The sequence below is a fragment of the Tyto alba genome, unplaced genomic scaffold, assembly GCF_018691265.1.
Source record: "Tyto alba isolate M040663 unplaced genomic scaffold, T.alba_DEE_v4.0 Super-Scaffold_1000006, whole genome shotgun sequence".
In the NCBI taxonomy this organism is placed as follows: domain Eukaryota; kingdom Metazoa; phylum Chordata; class Aves; order Strigiformes; family Tytonidae; genus Tyto; species Tyto alba.
The window spans coordinates 6,386,934-6,408,394 of record NW_024881272.1 but is presented as its reverse complement, the minus strand read 5'-3'; the positions used below and the strand labels follow the sequence as shown (position 1 = coordinate 6,408,394).

The 21,461-nt window shown below is 51.0% G+C and overlaps 2 protein-coding genes across 16 annotated transcripts in view; both read left to right on the top strand.

Moving 5' to 3' along the window:
- Window positions 1-7,518, top strand: part of RGS8 (regulator of G protein signaling 8) — a 40,417-nt gene extending 32,899 nt beyond the window's left edge. For all 14 annotated transcript variants that reach the window (XM_042807286.1, XM_032998634.2, XM_042807306.1 and 11 more), the window contains one exon: window positions 1,105-7,518. In XM_042807286.1, the coding sequence (XP_042663220.1) occupies window positions 1,105-1,287 (183 nt within the window). In that variant the 3' untranslated portion in view covers window positions 1,288-7,518. The remainder of the gene's footprint in view (window positions 1-1,104) is intronic.
- A 6,081-nt stretch (window positions 7,519-13,599) lies between these two features.
- Window positions 13,600-21,342, top strand: RGS16 (regulator of G protein signaling 16). 2 transcript variants are annotated; one of them, XM_042786117.1, is made up of 5 exons: window positions 13,600-14,512; window positions 15,843-15,944; window positions 16,630-16,691; window positions 18,025-18,191; window positions 18,489-21,342. In XM_042786117.1, exons 1-5 carry the CDS (start codon window positions 14,166-14,168, stop codon window positions 18,687-18,689), a joined length of 879 nt encoding a protein of 292 aa, XP_042642051.1. In that variant the 5' UTR covers window positions 13,600-14,165; the 3' UTR covers window positions 18,690-21,342. The 2 variants fall into 2 exon arrangements, with proteins under 2 accessions (XP_042642051.1, XP_042642055.1); XM_042786121.1 differs by lacking the exon at window positions 13,600-14,512 and adding an exon at window positions 14,966-15,229.
- Window positions 21,343-21,461: the final 119 nt, after the last annotated feature.

Sequence of the window (21,461 nt, the reverse complement as noted above, 5' to 3'; positions counted from 1 at the left end):
CTTACTGCGCCCGCTTGCCAACGACAGTTCTCCTTCTAGATTGCATGGGTGGTTGTCATGATACAGGCACCCGTGAGGGGATCCCCCCAAAAGGGCTCTCCTTACTCCATCTTTGAACTAGGAAGACTATTGCGAGGCCACTGAGAAGCACCCAGATTTACACCAAGGGGTGTGAGTGTTTCAGGGCACGCTTCAATCCCCATCACCCCCAGTGAGCATCTTCCTGCTGTTTTGCATGAAGCTGGGTGAGATTTTCAGGACTGCAGGGCTGAATATGGATTAGAAATGTGAGCACAGGTTGGATGGGGTCTTTCCTAAGATTTGATCCTGTTGCTGTAATTTTAACGTGCTACAAATGACCCCTAAGTGACACAGAGAGCTAATTTATATTGCTGTCATCTGAGTTAAGGCAGATGACTTTGCCTTCTAGACTCATTTAAGTTTGGATGCTGGGTTAATAACAACAAATAACATCTTTTCAGACAGGTTTTAAACAGTAACCCTAACAAATGCTGTCTGCTTTGCTAGGGAAAGAAAACAGGAAAACTCACATTGTTGGCTTTGCAAAAAAATGGCAGTCATGACATGAGGGTGATTTATTTTTTCAAGTCCCTGCTTGAGATATTGTAACGTGAAGCTGTTATGGGAAAAAATCAAACAATTTATTTTATAACAAGAGTTGCAAAACATTTAATAAGAATGTACTAATAGTTTAAACCCAGCTAAAAGTTCATTCACCCTTACATTGGACATGTGGTGAAGAATAAAGGGACTAGAGAAATCTTGGTTGACAGGAGAGAAGTTAGGCTGATTCAGCATTTTTAGAGGATGTGCTACATAAACCCATGCTTAAGAGCTGGAATAGAACTAATTTGATTTCAGAAATTTTCTAGTTCACTATAAATCTAGTTTTCTAAATTTGGGGCAGGATTCATAACGCTGGGTCGCTAAACCCCACAAAGTCTGGGGGGCTGTTTAGGCATGGATGAAGGCAGGACCTTCGTTCTGTGGCAGCTTTTACAGCCATGGCTGAGACGAAACGTGCCATCTGAAGCAGGCAAACCGATCACTCAGTACCAAACTCTCTTCTGCTACTTTTCCCAGGTGAACATAGACTTCCAGACACGGGAGCTGACAAGAAGAAATATGCAGGAGCCCTCCCTCTCTTGCTTTGACCAAGCTCAGGGGAAGGTGCACAGCCTGATGGAGAAAGACTCTTACCCCAGGTTCCTGAGATCCAAAATTTACACAGACCTGCTGTCTCAAACCCAGAGAAGGCTCAGCTAGAGCAGCGATGGGGCCCTCAGAAACCATGTGCTTCCCACAACAGCCAAACCCCATGTCTAAATGTGAAACTTTCTTAGTGTTAAAAGCAGTGGGAATGAGAAAAGAGGGCTAAGGGGAAGAGGAGGCTTCCAGAGCGTGATCCAAACGTGGTATTAGGACTCTCTGAGTTTCTGTGCTTTTTTTTTTTTTTTTGGTTAGCAGTAGCACCTTGCAGTTGTTGCCTCTCTCTAGCACAAACCCATAGTCCTCTCTAGTCATGAGGTCATCTTTTGGGAAGGGAGGTTTCCTTTAAAATTACTACACTGGTTTGTGTGTAAATAACACCACTGCACCTTTCCGTCCTTTCAGGCATCTCCCTGGCTCTCACATCTTCCCCGTGTTTGGAAGGGCCCTAATTGCACTTCTGAAACTTGTGAAGCCAAGTCCAGCCCAAAGCATTGTTTCCCACACTGGCTGCTGGGGTCTGGATCCAGAGACTGGAAGGAGGGGGAGAGGGGAGGGAGAGAGAATGTGAAGGCAAATGATTCATGCTGCTTCCCGGAGCGGAAACCATCAGTGAACTCAGCCCATCTTTCCGTTTTGGTTGCACACCTTATGACACCAGCTGCTACCCTGTCACAGCCCCGCATCTTCCAGGGGTGGAGACTAGGAGTTATTTTTCATATGACTGTCAAGGAGCTGGCTTTTTCTCATGAGGAAGGTAATCCCAAAAGCTCTCGCTAGACATACCTCACCAGACAAGTCTTTCAGTGCAAATGATTGTTTTTCATTAATATTACTTATTTGTACTGTAGTTCAGCCTCAGGACTCCAGTCATCATTCAGGCTTCATTGTGCTAGGCACCGTACCAAAACCTAACACAAAGAGGCTCCTGGCCACCAGAGACATCAACAGGCTTGGCGGCTTTTGGGAATGACCTGCCAGCTGTCAGGAAAGAGCGGAGAGAAGGAATGTCCCATCTGCCCCATGCTGAGATGTAAGAAGAGCACAAGACCTGTCTGCTATGGCAGATAGCATTTTTCATGTAGTACCTGACCCAGTGCATGGCAGGGAGAGGTAACATGAAAAATCACAATTATATTTTTGTTATTTACTGATTATTGACTGTTGTTGTTACCTACCTATTGTCCACTGTGTGTCCAATGTCATGTAAAGAACTACTAAAGACACAGACCCTGCTGAATGGTGCTTGCTGAAAATCAGGACGCAGGGAAGCATGCAGTGAGCAGGACGAGTGTCTGGGTATGAAGTGGTGTATGAAGTGTACTTTGGCCCTATTCCCGTAGCCTGGACAGCCAGCTGCAGAAGACTCTGTGCAGATGCCAGTTGTGTAGCACCTCCTCTGTGCTATGCAATAATATTTGCCATCTGAAGGCTCCATTTCTACAGCTTTGCCGTTCCAGCTTATCGGCTGTCAGATTCTTGCAATATTTTCTTGTGGAGGAGCAGACAGCCTGTCTGTGGATTTGAGCCTACAGACCAGAGGTCTATTTTCCTAATTTTATGAAAGCCTAGAAAGTAACCTCATGGATCTTTTTCTTCTCCCAGTCACCTATAGATCAGAGGCTGCACACCTCTGCTCTAGTTGAGGGCGGTGGGTGGGTTTGATATGTCAGAAAGCTGGTGATGAAGGTTTAGTACAACGTGGTGTAAACTAGGTACACTGAATTCTAAAGCTGAGCATAAGGTGTTTGGAACGAGATACAAAAAGATATTAAAAGTTATGGTGCATGCATTAGGTAGGAAGCATGTTTCGAGGCTCTTTGGAAGGATGCTGTGCAGGGCATTGGGACAAATAGGGTCAGGATGAAGGTAGGGATGGTAAGCATGTTTGTTTTATTTTGGAGGTGTATTCCTGTGGTCTCTAAGACACTAAAGTCTAAATAGGGTGCACATGCAAAATTGTGCAATGCTCTGGAAGGAGTCAAAAACAGAAGCAAAGGATATGGAGTCCTGCATCCAGTGGCTGTCCCTGGAGGTATCTGGGCTATAGGAAGAGGAACAGAGTCACATCACTTTTACAGCCCCGTCTCGCTGTAGGTGAAAGGGGAGGAGGAGGGGAAGTCGCCCCACATTGCGGCGAAACGCTCTCAGTGCGTGATCTGTAAGGGAGGATGCAAAGCCACTGACTGTGAGGAGGGGCTGGAAGAAGTCTCCTTTCCAAGAACCACTGTGTCTACCACCCCTGCATAACACAGGATGGACTGGCATCTCTCGGGGACGCAGGTTGCTTTGGCTGAAATAGTTCCCCTTGAGATGGCCTGCGGTGCCGGTTGTACCCAGTGTCACTGCGACTGCAATATGGCCCAGTGACTGGCGGTCCAACTGCTGCAAAGCAGCAGCTCAGCTTCCCAGTGCTGTGGCGTCAAACAAGCTGTGCTGCAAGGGATGGAGTGGGGCCACCTTGTCTGGCCCTGCCTTCCTCTTGGCTGCAGAAGCAAAAAGCATACCGACTGCTGCCCTGGATGTGAGAGGCAGCAGCAGCGGACTTATGCAGTCATTGCTTTTAAAGAGAAGGCAGAACACCGTGTTAACTGCCTTGTGGTGTTGCCCTGAAAACCACGGCTACAATTCTGAGTGGGCTTGGATGGTGCTGACCTCTAGTGCCAGCTGAAGCATCCCAGCCAAGGCTCCTCAGCAAAATGCCCAGCAGCCCCTCCACGGCGGTGAGGGTCGCAGAGACAACCGGGCGATGAGGAATCAGCAGAAGCAAGGTGTTTGGGTTGAGGAATGAGGAGCAGAAACTCGGAAGTGAGGACAATTCCCAGGCTTCCCTGGTGGCTACAAAGCCTGGTCCTGTTGAGAGTGAGACTCCAGAAAGGCCAGGAGGTAACATCTCTCTGCACGCCCCTCCAGCGTCCGTGCTGTTATCCTTTCAGTTCATGTCAGAACCCATGGAAAAACTTCAAAGTAGCCAACACCCTGTAAAAACCAAGCTCCCCTCTCTCCTCCATCAACTTGGGGAATTGCTTTGAGCGGGCGCATTCAGAGATGCCATTGCTGCATTGGTGACAAGAACTGTATTTGTTCCGGCAGATGTAGAAGTGTTTTGCCCATTAAACTGGTGCCAGATAATATCCTCCATTGGAAACATCCTAGAGCACAGAGTGGAGCAAAAGTATTGTCTGAGGCATGTGAGTCTATCACAGTTATTTTTGTTTCTGCTCTTACAGTTTGTCTCTCTTGAAGGAAAGCAGACTAGTTATTTAAAGTAAATTTTCTTTTTTTTTAAAAAAACCAAGAAATTGGCACCAGCTGCTTCTTTTATGCCAAATGTCAGTCTGAAGTGAATTAAAATAGGCAGCTTATAGCTCTTCCCCTTAAACCAGGGGCTGATTAAGGAAATAATGACTGAGCCAAAGCTTCGGAAAGCACTGAGTGATGACTAATCCCCATCAAGGACAAATACCCTATCTTTGATTCATCTCTTACTAGTGTGAAAGGGATATTCATAATTAATAACATAAACACAGTTTCCCCTCTCCACAAGGACACACCTCCAAAATTTTCCTCCTGCTTCAAGTAATGTCAGAGTGTACCATCACATGAAGAAAGGAAAAAAAAAAAAAATTGTTTCACTCAGCTCTTTTTATTCTGTGTGTTTACTGGCACGTAGCAGTCAGCTCCCGAGTCCTTTGACAGCAAAAGGGAAGAAGAGTTTATAAATTGTCTTTCCCTTTTCTATAAGCTTCTGGTGTTGTTAACTCCAGAAGCAGATGCAGAACCCTAATCTGCTTTGGGTTTCTTTTTCCTGCTTTGGCCTGTCAGCCAGGTTTGGGATAATTCCCATCACTTTTACTGGACTTGCTTAATGTACCGATGGGTCCCTGCCCTCCGCATGGGTAAGGTGTGAAGGGCAAAGTCCCACAAGTCTAAGCAGGGGAGGGAAATAGGTGTGTGTGTCTGCTGGTGTGGGTGGATGAGAGTGCATGTATATGCTATTTAGTGTCTCCTACTAGAGGAGCTTTTCTGAGACATAGATGTGCATGTTAAAATAGGAGAATTAGGCATAAATGACATAAAATGAGATTTTAGCCAGTGTTGTGTTTGCCTCGTGTGTAAGTTTGACTAGTAATAAGAGATGTAAAACTCTGCTAGGCTTCCAGTTACCCATAAGAGCACATGTATCAAACTGAACTGAATGTTCACTGATAGACACAAAACCAAAATGTTTACAGCATTCAGAGCAATAGCAAAGCATACCTCATGCCAGTCCTGGAGTGCCTCTCACCCGTCAGTGCAAGCTCTCCCCTCCCTGGGGGCCTCTTGCTTCTCCCTCCAAACCCATCTCTCCTCCTCAGTCCTGTCCTTGTGGTCTTCCCTCCTCCTTCTCCTTACAGTTTCCTCCCCGAAGCACTCCTGTCCATGCCAACCTTCCTCTCCACCAGCACTATTTGTCCCCATATATCTGAGCCTGGCTTTCACACAACCTCCTCCCATGCCCTCCTGTTCACATACCCTCTATCCCTCCTCTCTTCTTTGCCTTTTATTTCCCCAGACACTTATCTCTGGTCTTGCCATCTCTCTCCTTCATACCTCCTCCCACTATCACTATAAAGTTCCTAGTAGCTATTCCTTGCTCATTATATAAGAAAACACTTCACATAATTTCTGCGTTATCTTTCATTCCTGGGGCTGCTGCAGTTGTCTTCTTCCTTGGTACTGTGTTTTCTCCAGCATCAAAGTGTTATGTCACAGAACTGGAATTAAAGTTCATTTTGCTGCTAGACCAGAATGCTTTTCTCTGCCATGCACCCCTTGGGCTTTGCAGAGGCTCGTTTTGTCCCCCGTATCGTGTCTTTTTCTTCCATCCATGCTCCACGTGCTGTGCTTGTGGCAGGGGCTGGCTAGCGGAGAGGGCAGCCGTGCTGCGCGGCGGCAGCGGCTGCTTCGGCAGGGTCACAGCTGTGCTTCCTCTTGGCTTTCCGATATAAAAAAAAAAGAGTGTAAATAAAGGTGTGTGTGTGTTGTATTTGCTTAGTGAAGTCAGTCGTCCTGCTCTGTCCCTCCTCTTGGTTTTACTGGAGGGATGTATCTTTAATTTGAGACTGCAGTAAACTCAACTGGAGTTCAGGGAACTGAGGGCATGGGAGGGAGTTTGCAAAAGGGGATGAGCTTCTTGCTGAAAAAATCCACCGTTTCTGGAAAAAAAGGCACAGAAGAAAAGGCAGTGCCTGTTTCTGGAGGCACCTGGTGTACCAGGGAGGTATGGGGACCCACTGTGGTGTGAATCTCTTGTCTCCAGTAGCCCCACAACTCCCAGTTTGCATCATGTGCTGTGTGCCCCAGGCTAGACCTAAAACATGAGGGATGAGGAGCTGCCCAGCTTTGCATTTAAAGTGTAGATAACAGCGTTATCTTAGGAGAAATGTCTTCACGTCACTCTATCAGTGCCTGCAGTCATCAGCTAAAAAGCAATGAGGGGAAGGAGACATCTTGTGTTGTGTTTACTTATGCAGTCCTCTGCGGGACTACTGGTAATGAAGAGAACAGGGTACAAATTCTCCCTGGAATAGATCCCCTTTCCTTAAAAACCACGGTCAAAGTATCTCATCCTCCTATAACCTCTCTCCCCCCTCCTCTACAAGCAACCCAAATCAGACACACAGAGTTCAGAGTTTTCTTTAAGCTCTCTGGCACCTCCATCTTCAGTGGGATGGCAGTGTCCCACTGGCAGGAAGGGGCCTTCAGGACCTAGCTCCAAACCCAAGCACTGAATAAGTCTGTCTTAAACCATAAAAATGTATTGTTCCTTGGGAAACGTGTTTGTGGGTGGCTCAGAAGAGATTTAGGGGTGCATTACCGGACCGGGTGAACTCAGAAGTGAGACACCAGGTTCCTGGGTAGAAAGACCAGCTCTTTTAAGACCTTCCCTATGCCATATTTTTATTTTAATTAGGTCCTGATGCTGTAACTTCCTTCACAGTGCCTGGGTGCTGCTGGTGTTGGTAGATAACAGGAGGAGATGTTTGGGCCAGGACACGCGGGCTGTTCAGTCTGATTCCTTCCCGTGCAGGGGAGGGCATGGGCTCGGGTTCGTTTGACCTTCCCTCAGCATTAGCTGCTTGTTTGCTAGCCTCATCTTCCCCGACGAGGCTGGAGGATCTCCTCAGCCGTACCAGATGTCCAACCAGCAATGATATCCCCCCTGAGTCGTGTCACCGCATTGTAAAGTGTTACTCACCTGTACTGTATAGAGACCATGAGGACGTAATAAACAGCCTGAGACTACTTGTTCTCTGCCTGAGTGTCTGAAAAGGTGCGAGTCGAGCATGTTCTCCTGGATGGAGAGGAAAGAGGGAACTGCGAGCCCAGAGCTGGAAGGGCGTCTCCTAGAAAAATTGTGGAGGAGGATGAGGATGAGGATGGGAGAAGCCAGTGCCTTCTCAGACCCTGCCCTCATCCTTCTGTGTGCTGGTTTCACTGGTGCAGACATGCTGGATGGGGCAGCAAAGAAGGGACACACTAACTCTATGCAGTCGGTCTCCTCTGTTGAAACAATTTAGAACCAGTCTCCCTGGAGGTGCAGTTTGGGGAGATGAGTCAGAAATATTGTCAGTAGGATCTAGGAGACTACAAGGAAGGTAAATCTGAAGAGCCTTCCACCTGTGCATTGCTGTCCTTTTCTGGGTACACCCCACTGCTGCCTGCGATGGATTGCCCACCCCAGACCCCAAAACCGAGGACCTGAGCACAAGCAGTGTTGGCAGTAGCCGTTCTTGGAGAAGGCTGCAGCAAAACTTCCCGGCAGTGAGGGGCTGATGATGTCTGCTGGCTTCAGCCTGGGGAGGCAGGCAGCACAGAGAGCGGTGATGGTTGGCACGAGCATCCCTCCAACACAGAGAAATTCCCTGCTCCCCTGAAGCAGGTACCTTGCAGAAACACACGTAAATCCGCAGGACCTTCCTGGCGGGGATGGGCTCACTGTGGTGCAGCCAGGGCAGCAGCACTGGGTACCTGCTTGTTTGGGAAACCCGAGAACCAAGCACTTTCCCTGCCAGGAGAGTGGTGGGGGGACACGAGGCTGCTGAGGCAACCAGTTGGCTCTCTCCTACCAGACCACCTTCATAGCTCCGGAGCAAACACTCTTTATCAGCCCATTAAACCCACTGACACGCAGCCAGGAGTAGCAAAAGTGGCAGAGCTGGGGCATCAGCCTTTGCTATGCACCCAGTGCTGCGGGTGACACAGATCCCACCTGCCCTTCTGGCAGCTTTTCCATCACGCTGCCTTATTGACAAGCATGAAAACAAGGGCCGAGCCTGCTCCCCATACCAGGACCAGCAGTGGGGGATGCACAAGCAAGATCTCCCCGAAAAGGGAGCAGTGTGGATGGATCAAGCGTGATCAGGCCATGAAGCACAAACAAATGCTTTCTCCAGGCTGTAAAAGGCAGCCCCCAGGCTCCAGTAGGCAGCTTGAATCAAGGTCGCAGCTTGAATCAAGGTCTCATCTTGAGCCATCCTTGGGGGATAAACTGGGGAGAGGTGAGCAGGAATAGGTTGGTGAGTCATTGGCAAAGCCTGGGGCAAGGGCTGGCGGTAGGGATGGGAGCGAAAAAGTAAGGAATGGGAAAGGCAAGGGCAAGTTCAGCAAGCAGGGATAGCACATCTGGGGACAAGGGCATGCATGAGCTGGAGAAGTCAAAGAGACTCAGTGAGTCCCAGGGGCCAGTTTAGGGAGTCTGGAGGAGCCTGGGCTTGCTGGGGAAGCATCAGGCAGCAGCTGAGGGCAATTACGGGTGCCAAAGGGGGAAGAGGAGGTGTTAGCAAGGGACAGAGACCAGAGTGAGGGCAGCTGAGGGAGCTTGTTTGTGGGTTAGCAGAAAATTGCACCGTGGGAGATCTGCTGCACAGCGGGGCTGCAGCAACTCTACGGAGGCTGATGCCCACCTGGAGAAAGGGCTGAGGCCAAGCAGGGCATCTCTTGAGCCGGGCTGGCAAGCCAAGGAGAGCAAACCTGGATCCTGCCCGGCCCTGGGCACACTGAGGACACTCCTTGCCTGGTGCACAGCCCACCCTCCCTGCCGAAAGGTGAGTGTTAGCTGCACGGTCTGCACCAGGGTGCATCTAACAACAAAAATTAAATGAGCTTGTTTTTCTCTGGAAAGTGGTGCAGTGGAATTTATCAGTTCCTCTGCCTCCCTTCTATCCCCCCCCCCCCCCCCCCCCCTTTTTTTTTTGTCCTAATTCCCTTCTTTTATTGTTTTTCCTTTTCATCTGCTGCTTCTTCCCTCTAAGCCTGTCTCTGAGCCAAAACAATTTGCATGCATCCAAGGAAGGATCTGCCATTAGTGCTGCTCTGTCTCTCCTCTTAGTTAGGTTATATTTAGCCATCATTTTTGTTGGGGTTTTTTTGCTGTTCAGTGGCTTTAAAGAGCAGGTGCCAGGAACAGAAAGAAGATTAAAAATACCTGCTGTCAGATACCTCTCCCTACGCAGATGTGCTCCGGCACTGTGCAAAGCGAGCACGTGAGCAGAGTGGATAACAGCTGCCCCTTGAAAAGCTCATTTGTAATTCTAATTTCTTTTTTTTATTTCAATAATCTCTTTCCGCACTGCTACAAATTTCCAGAGCAGCTATTTCCTCTCATGCTCCATGTGAACGCAGAGTGCGCTTTTGTTGGGAATCAATTAAACGCCCCGTGGGTTCGTCTGAGGGCCGGTTGTCACGCGGGAGCCACCGAGGAACCAGCACCGCTGCCGGCACGGGGCGGGGGGCAGCTGCCCGTCCTGCGCTGGGGTGGGGGTCACCCAGGGCTGGGAGGCACGGATGGAGCAAGGCTCACCTGCGGACACGGCGTCCCACAGCAGCCCCTCACCGCCCCGTGTCTCCTAAGCTCTGCCCGTGGCCAAGACCCACCTGCAATGTGGCTCCCTGGGGGCTTCCCCACTCCTCCCCGGGCACCACCGCCAGCTTCCAAGCGATGCCACGCTCCTGTCCACAGAGCAGCAACCTCCCGTCACAGGCACCCCTTTCCCCATCTCCTTTGCCTACATCTCTCCTTAAACACAACCAGAGCTTAACAACAGCTCGCTGGTGGAGGAAGGGGCTGTGCGACGCGCGCAGTGCCTGTAAGTCTCTCCCTTCTACCCCTTTGCGTTCAACATCTTCCTGATTTCATGCAGACAGCTCCTGGGGGCTTGTCGGGCTTCTGGCTGAAGTGATGCAGGGACTGTGTTTTTCTGTCTTCAGGGTTTACCCTTCCCAGTTGCCACCTCTGTTGTTCCCCATCGGTTTAGGAGAAATCAGGTGTCAGGGTTCGTCTCAGTGTGCCTGCCTGGCTCGCATCTTTTGCAATGCAGCGAGACCCCAGCAGTGTGCCTCACCCTGGCTCTTCCTCTTCTTCTCCCTGACTTCCCTTCCCATCCATTTCTGTATCTTCCCCTTCTTATTCCAACCAAACATACACATATACCTGCTACCAGAAACATTTACTGGAGCTTGTCTGTGCTTTGGGGCATGTGTGCAAGGGCGCTTTTCACCCTGTCACCATTCCTTCCTTCTTTCCCACCTCATTTGTATAGTTTTGGGGCTGAAAAGTTTATTTCCCTATTTTTCAAGGTTGCTGGCATTTCCACAAATACTAACCCAGAAACAGCAGCAGCAGCACTTGGGGCTGAGAGGTTTTGTGTTCTGCTCCTGATGGGGAAGCTGGTACCCCTACAAGCGCTGGTGCTGCACTGGCACAGGGCAGCTGCAGCTCTCCCACCACAGGTGCCTCCATGGTCCAACCACCTTCCAACCCAAGCACGCAGGGTCCCCCCCAGTGCACCCTGCTTGGGAGAAATTAAACCCCGAGAGGGCCAGTCCCCATGGATGGGAGGTGGGTTTCATGCCGGCAAGGCTGCGGCACTGTTACAGGAAGGGAGACCGGCCCTCGGTGTTGCGACACAAGTGAGTTTTTTTTCTTTGTGTTCCAAAACAAGGACTGATAATACAGGCAACCGAGCTGGAGCCGCGGGAGGCTGCTAAGCTAAATAAGACAGGAAGCACGTAATTAAATTAGATATAGAGCGGCATAAAAACATCTGAGTACACATACGTCGTTGGGCTCGGAGGCTATTGCATAACCCTACTGAAGAGCTCTGCGTTATAAAATATTGCACCTGCGCATCCCACAGTGGTGAGCTGCCGATCCCTGAACAGCATCTCCCACACCATCAAAGGGGAGGGTTAATAGAGCTGTCCCAAGGGAGCAGAGCTGCCGGGGGGAGTGGGGTTTGCAGGGGCTGGTGGCTGCAGCGGAGTAGGTGGTGGGTCTGTCCCGGCCTTGGTGGGCAGGACGTCACCAGAACGGCCCCATCCCATTCCTGTGCCCGGGCTCAGACCCACGCGCGTGGTACTGGGACCACGCCGTGCCCCGAGCCGTGCACCGCTTCAAGATAAAACAAGATAAAACCACACACGCGCTTGACCAACGCATCTTATTTCTAGGGGGAAAAAGCAGTGGGGGGACAGAGCCTGAAGCAAAGTGGAGGTTTCAGCAGGTTGTCGTACAAGGGCGGAGATGGGCAGAGTGTCTCCACTCTGGCTCACGTCACTCATGCTCCTCTCCCACGGGCCGTGGCTGTCGCTGCAGTCCCAGCTGTATTTTTGCCAAACCGTTGCATTTCCCCAGCTGCTTCAAGCAGCATGTGGCACCCAGCAAAGCGGTTGTCTCTGGGACCACAGAATTGCTGCCAGAAGTCACCTGTCCTGCGTGTCTGTGACACGTGCCTAGCCTCCTGGAGGTTTTCCTCGTGGCATAACCTGCTCCAGGGGTGCCTCAAACACCGGGGAGAGTCCCCAGAGCATCCTGTGACTTTGTAAATCTGTAGGTGGGAGAATGGGCTGCAGCGTGGGAGCACAGTTTTAACAGGGGAAAAGGATATAGGCGAAGTTATGCTTAACACCCAGCATGCCCCAAAATGATGAGACAAAACAACACCAGGGCATCACTGAGTACTGCATCTGTGCAGAAAACTGGGGAGGAGATGGAGGAGAAGCACCGTTGCCAGCCCAAACTCATAGCTGTTGTTGTTGGCCAGCCACTACAGCTGGGGGGCGAGTGTAAAAGGATATGTGTGCATGGCCAGTGCCGAAGTACCCAGGTGTGAACCTCTCCTGTGGGTACCAGGTACCACTGCGACACCAGTGCTCCCAGCATAGCAGTGAGCTGGGGTGGAGCAACAGGTTGACGGGGCCAAGCACTTCCAAAATCTCTGTTAGTTCAAACGACGTCCACGCTGTGGGCATGCACAGACCTTCTTAGCATCTGCACAGTGCAAAGGCAATCTTACAGTCCTCTCACCCTTACTCTTCCCCTTCTTTCCTTAAATCTACAGCAAGGATCACAGCTCTAATCATGGTTTTAAGGCACAGGGAAGACATAAACGAGAGCTCTCTGTAGCTTCAAATGTTTATCTGTAGCTGAATATCTGCTAACCAAGAAGCCTTAAATGTGTTTATCCAAGTGAAAAAAAACAGAGCTGTCGGGAAAGAGTCTGCTCTTGTCATTAAAGCCGGGACAGGAGCTAAAAATGTGTGTTTGGTCATTAGTCCTGATGCATCATTTCTGGCTAGCCAGGGGCAAGACAATTCAGTGGCTTTTTCTAAGTGGTGGGAGAAAGACAGGAGTCCCCAGTACAGCTCAAGGGAGCTGAGGTGCTTAGTCTCCTCCCAAAGTCTCCCATCCTGATATCTTTGTGCTTCTGCTCCCCAAAGGCAGCTCGAGAAGAACCTTTCTGCCCAGCCTGGGTCCGAGATGGCTGCGTGTTACCACCTCCCTTGCCACAGCTCATCTCCCACAGGCAAGGTGCTCCGGCAACGTCCCACGCATGATTAATGCAGGCAGCAAGGGTAGGAGACAACCTGAGCTCTGGAAAAATGTCTGTGCTGGCTGCGGAGCTGGTAATAGCAGAGATCAAGAGGGGAGGAAGGAAGAGGATGAGGAGTGGAGGCGGCAGCTCTTGCCTTTGCCCTGGGATGGCCGTGGGCAGGGGTGTTTAGGGTCGTTCCCCCCACAGTGGTGAGCTCCCTCCCGGAGCCTCTGACTGGGGAACTGCAGGGAGGGCAGCTCTCTGGGACACTGTGAGCCTGATCTTGGCGTTGGGGACCTGCTGGCTGTCGGGGACCTCTCTGCTTGTTGCACCAGACCTTGGGGTTCACTGGGTACACAGTGTCTGGCACTGGTTTAACTCTTTCTCCTCATCCATCTCCTTTGCTGGTTCAGTCCTTCCCCTCCAGTTTCCAACCTCTCCCCTGCGTTCAGTCTCTTCTTTTTTTCATCTTCAGTTCTCATTAGGCTCCACCTTTATCAGGTGCTCTCCCATGCTTTGCTCAGGCTTTCTTTGATGCGCATCCCCTTCTCTTCTCTTCTCTTCTCCCACCATAGACCCAGCAGAGAATTTGGGATGAAGAAGTGCCACTTCTGCCAGCACGTGGGGTCAGACATCAGTCCTTATTTATCCTAGCTGTGGCCAGGCAGTGTAATTTAGGGGGATGTGGAAGCATTACACCCTTCTGTTCTAACAGCAGTGCAAGGCGGGGAGGGGGGGGTGGGTGTACTGCATTGTCCTCGGGAGCACAGACCCTCCCCCAGGGCTTTTCATCCGCCCCTGGGATGCTGCAAAACAGCCTGCCTCTGCTGGGGACTGGCATCCCCCGCTTAAACCACCTGGGGAAAAGCATGCTGCTGTGATGCCACCACGCCAGCCCTTGCAGCGCCGGGAGGATTGGAAAGTCCTCAGGCAGCAGGACGGAACTGACGAATTGCCGTGTGTTACGGCGTCTGTCCTGTCCCTCTTGCTCTCCCCATCTGCGTACCCACCCGCCGGCGGTTACTCAGCACGTCGGTGGAAATGAGCCTGTTTTTTCCTGTTATCGAGTAAGCAGTTATGACTGTGATGCTCAAGGACAAACCTCGGCCTCCCACTCCCCCCTCCCTTAACAGCACAAAAGAAACCTACCTAAGCCGTTATCTTCGCCGGGCGCTGCCAGAGCAGTTTTTGGTTGGCTGGAGCGATGCTGGGTCCCCCTCCCAGCTCTCCCGCCTCCCACCCGATATAAAGCACGGCTCCTCACCGCTTTTCCAGCCGACAGCACACGACTGCGGGCGCAGGTGGTGCCGCAGCCGCCTGTTGCACGCTGCTACCAAGGAACCCATGAGTTGCTGGGTGCCTGGGTGCCCAGCTCTCAGCATGTGCCGGGGGTTAGCCACACTCCCCATCACTTGCCTGGAAAGGTAAGGGTCTTCGCCGCGCCGCAGTTCTGGGATGGCAGAAGGTTAGCTGGAAAAGATGCGTCTAACTTTGGAGAGGCTGGGCCAGCCGCTGCTGCTGCGGTTGTGACGTTTCAGTAGAAACTGGGGTGCAGACCACAAGGAAACACGCAGCAAAGGATGGGCCGGGTCATTTGTTTTGGCTGCATCTGTCCTGCTCCCCAGGAGGGGAGCATGGGGGTAAAACATACAGAGGGAGAGGAGGCTGGCTAGGGCTGCCCTGCATGTATCTGGGCATGCAAACACACCAGGGTTGTTTCTCTGGCTCCGTTTCTGCAGAACTTGCTTCAAGTTGACAGCAGCAGGACTATTTTTGTTAACACAGTTGAAATGTTAAGTGATATGTTGCTCCTCCTGCCAAACATGGCTACAAAGCCCCACGCTGCCGGCTTGACATTTAAACACTTATTTTTGTATGAGCACCTTGGGATGCCTGAATGAGCTGCAGCACACAAATAGCAGCGGGACCGCGGGCTGCCTCGGGGGGACCCCGGGGAAAGGAGCCGATTTAGCAGCAGCTTTTGCCGTTATTGCCACAGAGACCTCCTGGCAGGGAGGTGCCTCTGTGCCACCGCCGCAGAGCCACGGTGACAGGCAGCTGCATCCCAGGCACTCGCACAGCCGGCTCTGGCAAAGGAGCATCGTGCTGTCACCGGGCTCGCTGGATCTCCAAGTGATGGGGTAGGTGCCACCGGGGAGCGCAGCCATCTCCGTGGCGTGGTGGCAGGCTCCTGGTGACTCAGGGGCACCCCAAAAAAAAGCAAACAAACAAAGAAAAACCAAAACAGCCAGGGGAGCATCCACCTTGCTGCAGCAGCCTCACAGCGGGGTGATGATCCCACTCTGCTGAACAGAAAGCCACCGCTGTGTTTTTGCAGTGCTTCAGGAGCAGTGTAGCACTGCTGGGAGAGGGGGATGGGAAAAGGGGCCAGGTTATATCTGGGGGGCTGTGGGGGCTCCAGCTGGGCACTCAGCAGCTGCTCTGCTACCTGCCCCCGAGGAAAAAGCTCACCATGCTTTATAAATGCACATGACGCTACCTGGGAAGCGAGCAGGAGGAAACAGTCCCCCGGGCTTAATGCACTGCTAAGCGTGGTTGCCAGGGAGCAGAAAAAGCAATTGGAGGAGCATTAATTTCGTCCATCAGAAGGCAAAGAAGCAGCTGAAGCTGAGGAGCGAGGGCTGCACCTCTGAGCTGTGTCGGGTCCATTGGGTGCAGCCCCTGCGAGGTGGGGGGGTGGCGGCAGCAGCCCAGTGGTCCAGCAATCCCACCTCTCCCCTTCCTTCCTTCCAGAGCCAAGGATCTGAAGACCCGCTTAGGGATCCTGCTTCATAAACCGGAGCTGGGACACAGGATCGGGACCTCCAGCAAGCTGCAACTGGGCTCCAGGCGGAGGTAAGCCAAGCAGTGTCGTGTCCCAGGTTCAGCCTAGGACAGGTCCCCCTGGACCAGGCTCTCCTGGGGGATGCTCCTGCCCATCTGCGCAGCAGAGAGGACAAAGTGCAGATCACCCTCCCCACGGTCCCACCCCAGCAGGCAGGGAGGGCGGATCACTTCCCAGCTCTTCCAGTTATAAAATCGGATGGGGGAACTGGTGGTCTGGCATTAGGCACCAGAGAGCAGGGCCTTAGCAATAGGCAAGAAACCCAGAGGGCTCCCGCAGTTCCTGGTGTCTCAGCCCAATGCCTGGGCACGTAGGCAGCATTCAAAACAAAATATTAAATATTGCTGCTGAAGGCAAGGTAACCTCTTGCAGAGGAGGCTCTCCTGGGCTTGTACCATCAGAAAAGGGATCTTCTGAGTATCCTCTAGAGAAGCTACCTGGCCAAAGCTGCACTATGGATCTGAGGTCTGGTGAGACATCGGAGAAAGCAAAAGAAAGGGAGAAAGGAAAGAGAGCCCACAGGTAACGGATACTGAGGATACTCGCTTTGGTTTCCTACCAAGTGCCACTGCCTCCCTTCTTGTAGCGTCTCCCATTAATGGGGCTGCGTGACTGAAGTGCTCCCATTCTTTGCTGTGGGGCAGGAGAAGTACTGTTGGTGGGACAGTGAGCTTTACGTCCTTTTGTTTTTTCCAGAGACTCCTCACGAGACGTACTTGAATGGAGGGAGTCCTTTGACCAGCTGCTGAAGAGTAAAAGTGAGTAGGATCTTGTTTTCTTCTCTTGGTGACAACACGCAGGACAAGCATGTTTCCAGTGAGCAAGGGGGTGACTGTACGCCTGCAGCCAGTGTATGAGGAAATCTTGTTTCCTCCTCAAACAAAATCAGTTAGGATTTGGAAAGAGGTCCCTTTCCTACCCTGACAGAGCTGATGCACAAGGGCTCATTGCCTGGCTTGTGAAGTTGTAACCTTTTCTTCTGACTGGGGGTCTTTGGGGGGGCACAAGTGCTGTCTCACAACGCCTTGCCGCTGCTTTGGGACAGGAGCATTGGCGTGGACATCCCGTGGGCAGCAGTCCCTCAGGGACAGCATCATGCTGTGCCCTGACCATCCCTTTTGCCACACTCAGGAGAAGGCAGTGTGTCTGCTCGTGGTGTGTCCCCCTTTGCCTCGCAACGCAGCCACCGCCCCACCGGCTTTGCTGCTCAGAAAACTGTGTTGCTGCCCTATCTGTCCGTCCTGTGCCTCCGGGGATGGCTCTTCCACAGGGAGAAGGAATTCAGCTGCTTTACTGAGTTGCACGTAGCCATTTCCCCCTCCAATATTTGCCGTATGTGTGGTGATGTGCAGGGTAGTAAGGTGCTGTCCCCTCTCCCCCGTGCAGATGGTACCCCTGGACCCAGAGAGGGGACCTCTTTTTGAGTCCCACATGTAATCCTTTCCTTACAGTGGGCTTACAGCAGGTGTACAATGGTAAAAGTGCCAAATTTTAACACAAAAGTAATTTTCTACCTTAAAAGCTATTCCACAGCAAGAGAAAGTCCTTCCATAGTGCTAGTTTGGGGCTAGGCATATTTTTTTTCCAGCCTTCCTCACGTGCTGTGATGCCTAACAAGTATCTCTGGCTCTGTAACTTAAAACATCCCTCCAGCCTGGCTCTGAAATCCTTGTTGCAATTACTCTCCCATACTCCTCAGAATCTCGTTCCCCTTAGATCTCAGCTGAGAAATAAAAATAAAGCCATCGCTGCTCGGTTCCTGCAGGCGTACTGGTACGTCAGTGGATTTCTCCTTAGGTAGAATTAGCTCTTTTCCGAAGCTGTAAAGAAAATACTCTGAAGCCTCATTACAGAAAGGTCAGATAAATAAAACCAGAGGATTACTTGTCTGTGGGAAAGGATTTTATTGGAGTCTAGAGGCCAATTAGCAGTGTCTCAGAGGGTGGAATTTGCCTGGAGGGAAAGGAAATCTGCAGATGTCATGGTCTGAGCTCCCAGGGTGATGTTTGCTGGGCAGCGCCATGTCTGGTAGCAGTCCTCCTCTTCCTCCCCTCTTCTGCCCCATTAACTGCTCTTCTCTGCCCTCCCCAGGTGGGGTGACAGCCTTCCACACCTTCCTGAAGACAGAGTTCAGCGAGGAGAACCTTGACTTCTGGCTGGCGTGTGAGGACTTCAAAAAGACCCGGTCGAAAACCAAGCTGGCCTCCAAGGCCAACAGGATCTTCGAGGAGTTTGTCCAAAGTGAGGCACCCAGAGAGGTGAGAGTATTTTCTGCCTCTGTCCTGTGGCATCAAATAGGGTGGGAAAGGAATAAAATATCCCACTGCATTTTATTAAAGTGCTCTCAGCTCAGTGGGAAGATGTGCTCTTGTTCATGGCAGTTTTCATCTCTAACATCGTATGGTCTACCAACATTAAGGGATGTAAAAGCTTGAGAGCATCTTCACCCTCATCTGAAGATGGAGAAAACCATTTTTGTCCGTCCCTTTCCCCCCCTCCCCCATGGAAGGCCAGTTAACACCAAGTTAATGGGTTTGGGTGCTGCTTCCTTGCAGGTGAATATCGACCACGAAACCAGGGAGATCACCCGCAAAAACCTCTCAGGTGCCACCTCCGCTTGCTTCAACGAAGCCCAGGCTAAAACCCGCACTTTGATGGAGAAGGACTCCTACCCCCGGTTCCTGAAGTCTGCCTCCTACCAGGACATGACCAAACAGGCCACCAGCTGCAGCATCAGCAAGCGGTCGCATACCTGACCTGAGCCCGAGTTGGCCACGGGGGGACGAGCCGGGGGACGAGGCAGAGCTTGAGAGAGGGTTTGTGAGGGCTGAGGTCCATGCGACGGGGTTTTGGCTGAAGTCTTGGCATTTTAGCAGGATCCCCAGGACCCCAAGTGCTTCCTGCTTCCCAACAAGCTGCTGGGAAAAGAGGTCCTCGCTCCCCGAAGGAGCGGAGCGGGTGGGAACCCGATGCCTCCCCTTGCAGCAAGGCTGGAGACCTGCACCATCACAGGGACACAAAGAAATCAAATTTGAGTTGCAAGCCTGGGAAAAAGACATCAGATTCCCCTGAGCATCTGTAACTGGAGAGCTCCCACCTGCTCTCAGGACCCTGCCTTGGACCTGCGGCATCAGGAGCCTCCAATTCCTGCCCTGCCCAGGGCGACAACCCTAGACGTGCCCACAGGGCTTTTCCTATGAGGGAATGGCCAGAATAAAGTCCCAAAGACTATGTGGCATTTTCAGACGGAGGGACCCTGTGCCTAACTTCTCCTGATCCTGAGATCCTTCTGCCGTTTCCTACGCATGTTCTGCATCAAAGCTTTACATCTTCTAGTAGAGAATATCCCTAGCAGTGATGTTTTTATCCCTTGCTTAAGATACATGACCTTTAGATTGCACATAATCTTAGGCCACATGCATAACATTTTATTACTGCTATTGTTATTTATTTTATCATTATTATATACATATATATATATATTTATTAGAAGAGCACTGCTGAAAGTATACATACTTCCCTTGCTCCCAGGTGCTTGTAAATGGAATTATTTTAGATATTGTAGCACTTAGCATGCTTCTCACCTTTTCTGTATAATAACTTGAGAGATGACCAGGCAGATCTGTAACATGAATGAATAGAAGTAGCGAGAGCTGCAGTCCAGCAAGGACTGTGGGAGGGGTCCAAGGCGGCAGATTTCCCGTGAGCTCGGAGGACCTTTGGTGGCAGTAAAAGGATGCTTTGCAGTCTGTGCTGTTTACTTTCTCCCCTTAAAGATGTGGACAGCATCTTGGCACACAGATGTGTCCTAGGCAGAGAATAGCGATGTAAAACAGGCACTTTGGTGAGTGATCCTGTTGAAAACTTATTTTTTACACATGGGAGAGAAGACCTGGGGCTTTTCACTGGTTTAATATTGGGTTTGGTGTTCCCTTGGCTGGTGAAACCAGTCTGCAGCCACAGCGCTTTACCAGAAACCCAGGGAGCCGAACAAAACAGTGGGTGTGTGCCATGAATTCAGCGTCTTGGGGAGGGGGCAGCAGGACACCTCACCTGCTCAGACCCGTGGGGTGAGGTCTTCAGAAAAGCCCTCTGAGGAGGGATTTCTGAGTCCCACAGCCACCCTGGGGAAGCTGTGGACCCCTTTTGACAGCAACAGTGCCAGCAGCTGTGTGGGTGGGTGACGGGGAACCCACGGCTGTCCTGCGCTGGGTCACGGGGAACGTGCCACCGGCATCGTTTCCTACTGGGACAGCCTGGGGCTGCCACATGTGCCTCTATCTCTAAAGAGCAAACCTTGAGGTCCTTATCCCGCTGGTACTCACTCCTTCCCGAGAGAACCATCTTTTGCCCTCCCGAGCACTAGCCGAAGCACAGGATCACTCGGGCTTTTTGTGGATGTTTGAGCAGAGCAAGGGACCGAGGGCCAGTTTGGGGACAGTATTCTGAGTCCTCTTCCACCTTCCCCATCCCGGTTCTACCTCTGAGCCTCGGTGGGTCCTGGCTGTGTTTACAGGGAGATTTTAGCTGCTTTCTTATTTATTATTTATTTTTACAACTGGAACCACCTTTGTTGTGTTACTGAAGTGAATGACGCACAATGCTCAGTCTTCATTACTAACATAGTACCGTCGTTATAAAATAAAATGTAAAGAGCAAAATACTGTGACAACATGGTTTTTTTGGTTGTGGCTTTCAATTAATTTTTATATTCTAATTTTGAATGATTTGCAAAGCATACTAAAACAAGCTGCTTGTGTTGGATGGCTCAAGAGGCATTTATAGTTGCTTTAAAAGTTGCAGTGTTAGAAACAGAAAAGGAAGAGCAAGACATGCGAAGAGAAAATCTTCATGGTATTCAGCTTATTGAAGAGAACTGAACAGTTCACAGCAAGAATGAAAGCAGAAGTTAAGTTTTTAATGTATTTATTGCCAGGGTGTTCAGTACTGTTTGTGTCGCTTGCCATTTTCTGAGAACTTTACAGGACTGCTGTTCCCATTGCCTAATTAATATCAGTAAGACCCCACTGTCTTAAAAGCACGGGAGGATTCAAGTAAGGGCTGCTGTTTGCAAAAACTGCTTTTGGGTTGCTGTCATAAATAATACTTGACTTTTATCAATAACTCACCTGAGGATTGAGTTCACTTACAAGAGGGAATATATCTGGTGTTAGAGGGGTTAATAGAAAACATCCTACCTCTGTCGCAGCATGTGCTGTCTCGGAGGTCTGAGCAGTCCCCTGTGACCCTGTGGGATGGTTTGGGAGGGCAGAGGGGGGGTGCGTGCTGTGTGCTCCTCCGGGGACTGTGGGAGCACTGGAGGGCTCCCTGCGGCACGAGCCATGCAGGGATGGGAGCATCCAAGTGTAGCTCAGAGATGCTAATGCTCCAAATAAAAACCAAACCAAACATGTTTTTAAGTTGTCTTCTTTCCATTTATTGTGTGCTTTGGAAGCCAAAATTAACTGGCCTTCGTCAGCAGAGGAGAGTGTGAGTGAACTGCCAAGGAGAAGTTAGCATCATAGGAG

What these genes read in the sequence shown, in the direction of transcription:
- RGS16 (XM_042786117.1), top strand. Translation starts at nt 14,166, where the DNA reads ATGACTGTGATGCTCAAGGACAAACCTCGGCCTCCCACTCCCCCCTCC. An exon ending in CCCATCACTTGCCTGGAAAG is followed by an intron (nt 14,513 to 15,842) that starts GTAAGGGTCTTC and finishes CCTTCCTTCCAG; the next exon opens with AGCCAAGGATCTGAAGACCC. An exon ending in CCAGCTGCTGAAGAGTAAAA is followed by an intron (nt 16,692 to 18,024) that starts GTGAGTAGGATC and finishes TGCCCTCCCCAG; the next exon opens with GTGGGGTGACAGCCTTCCAC.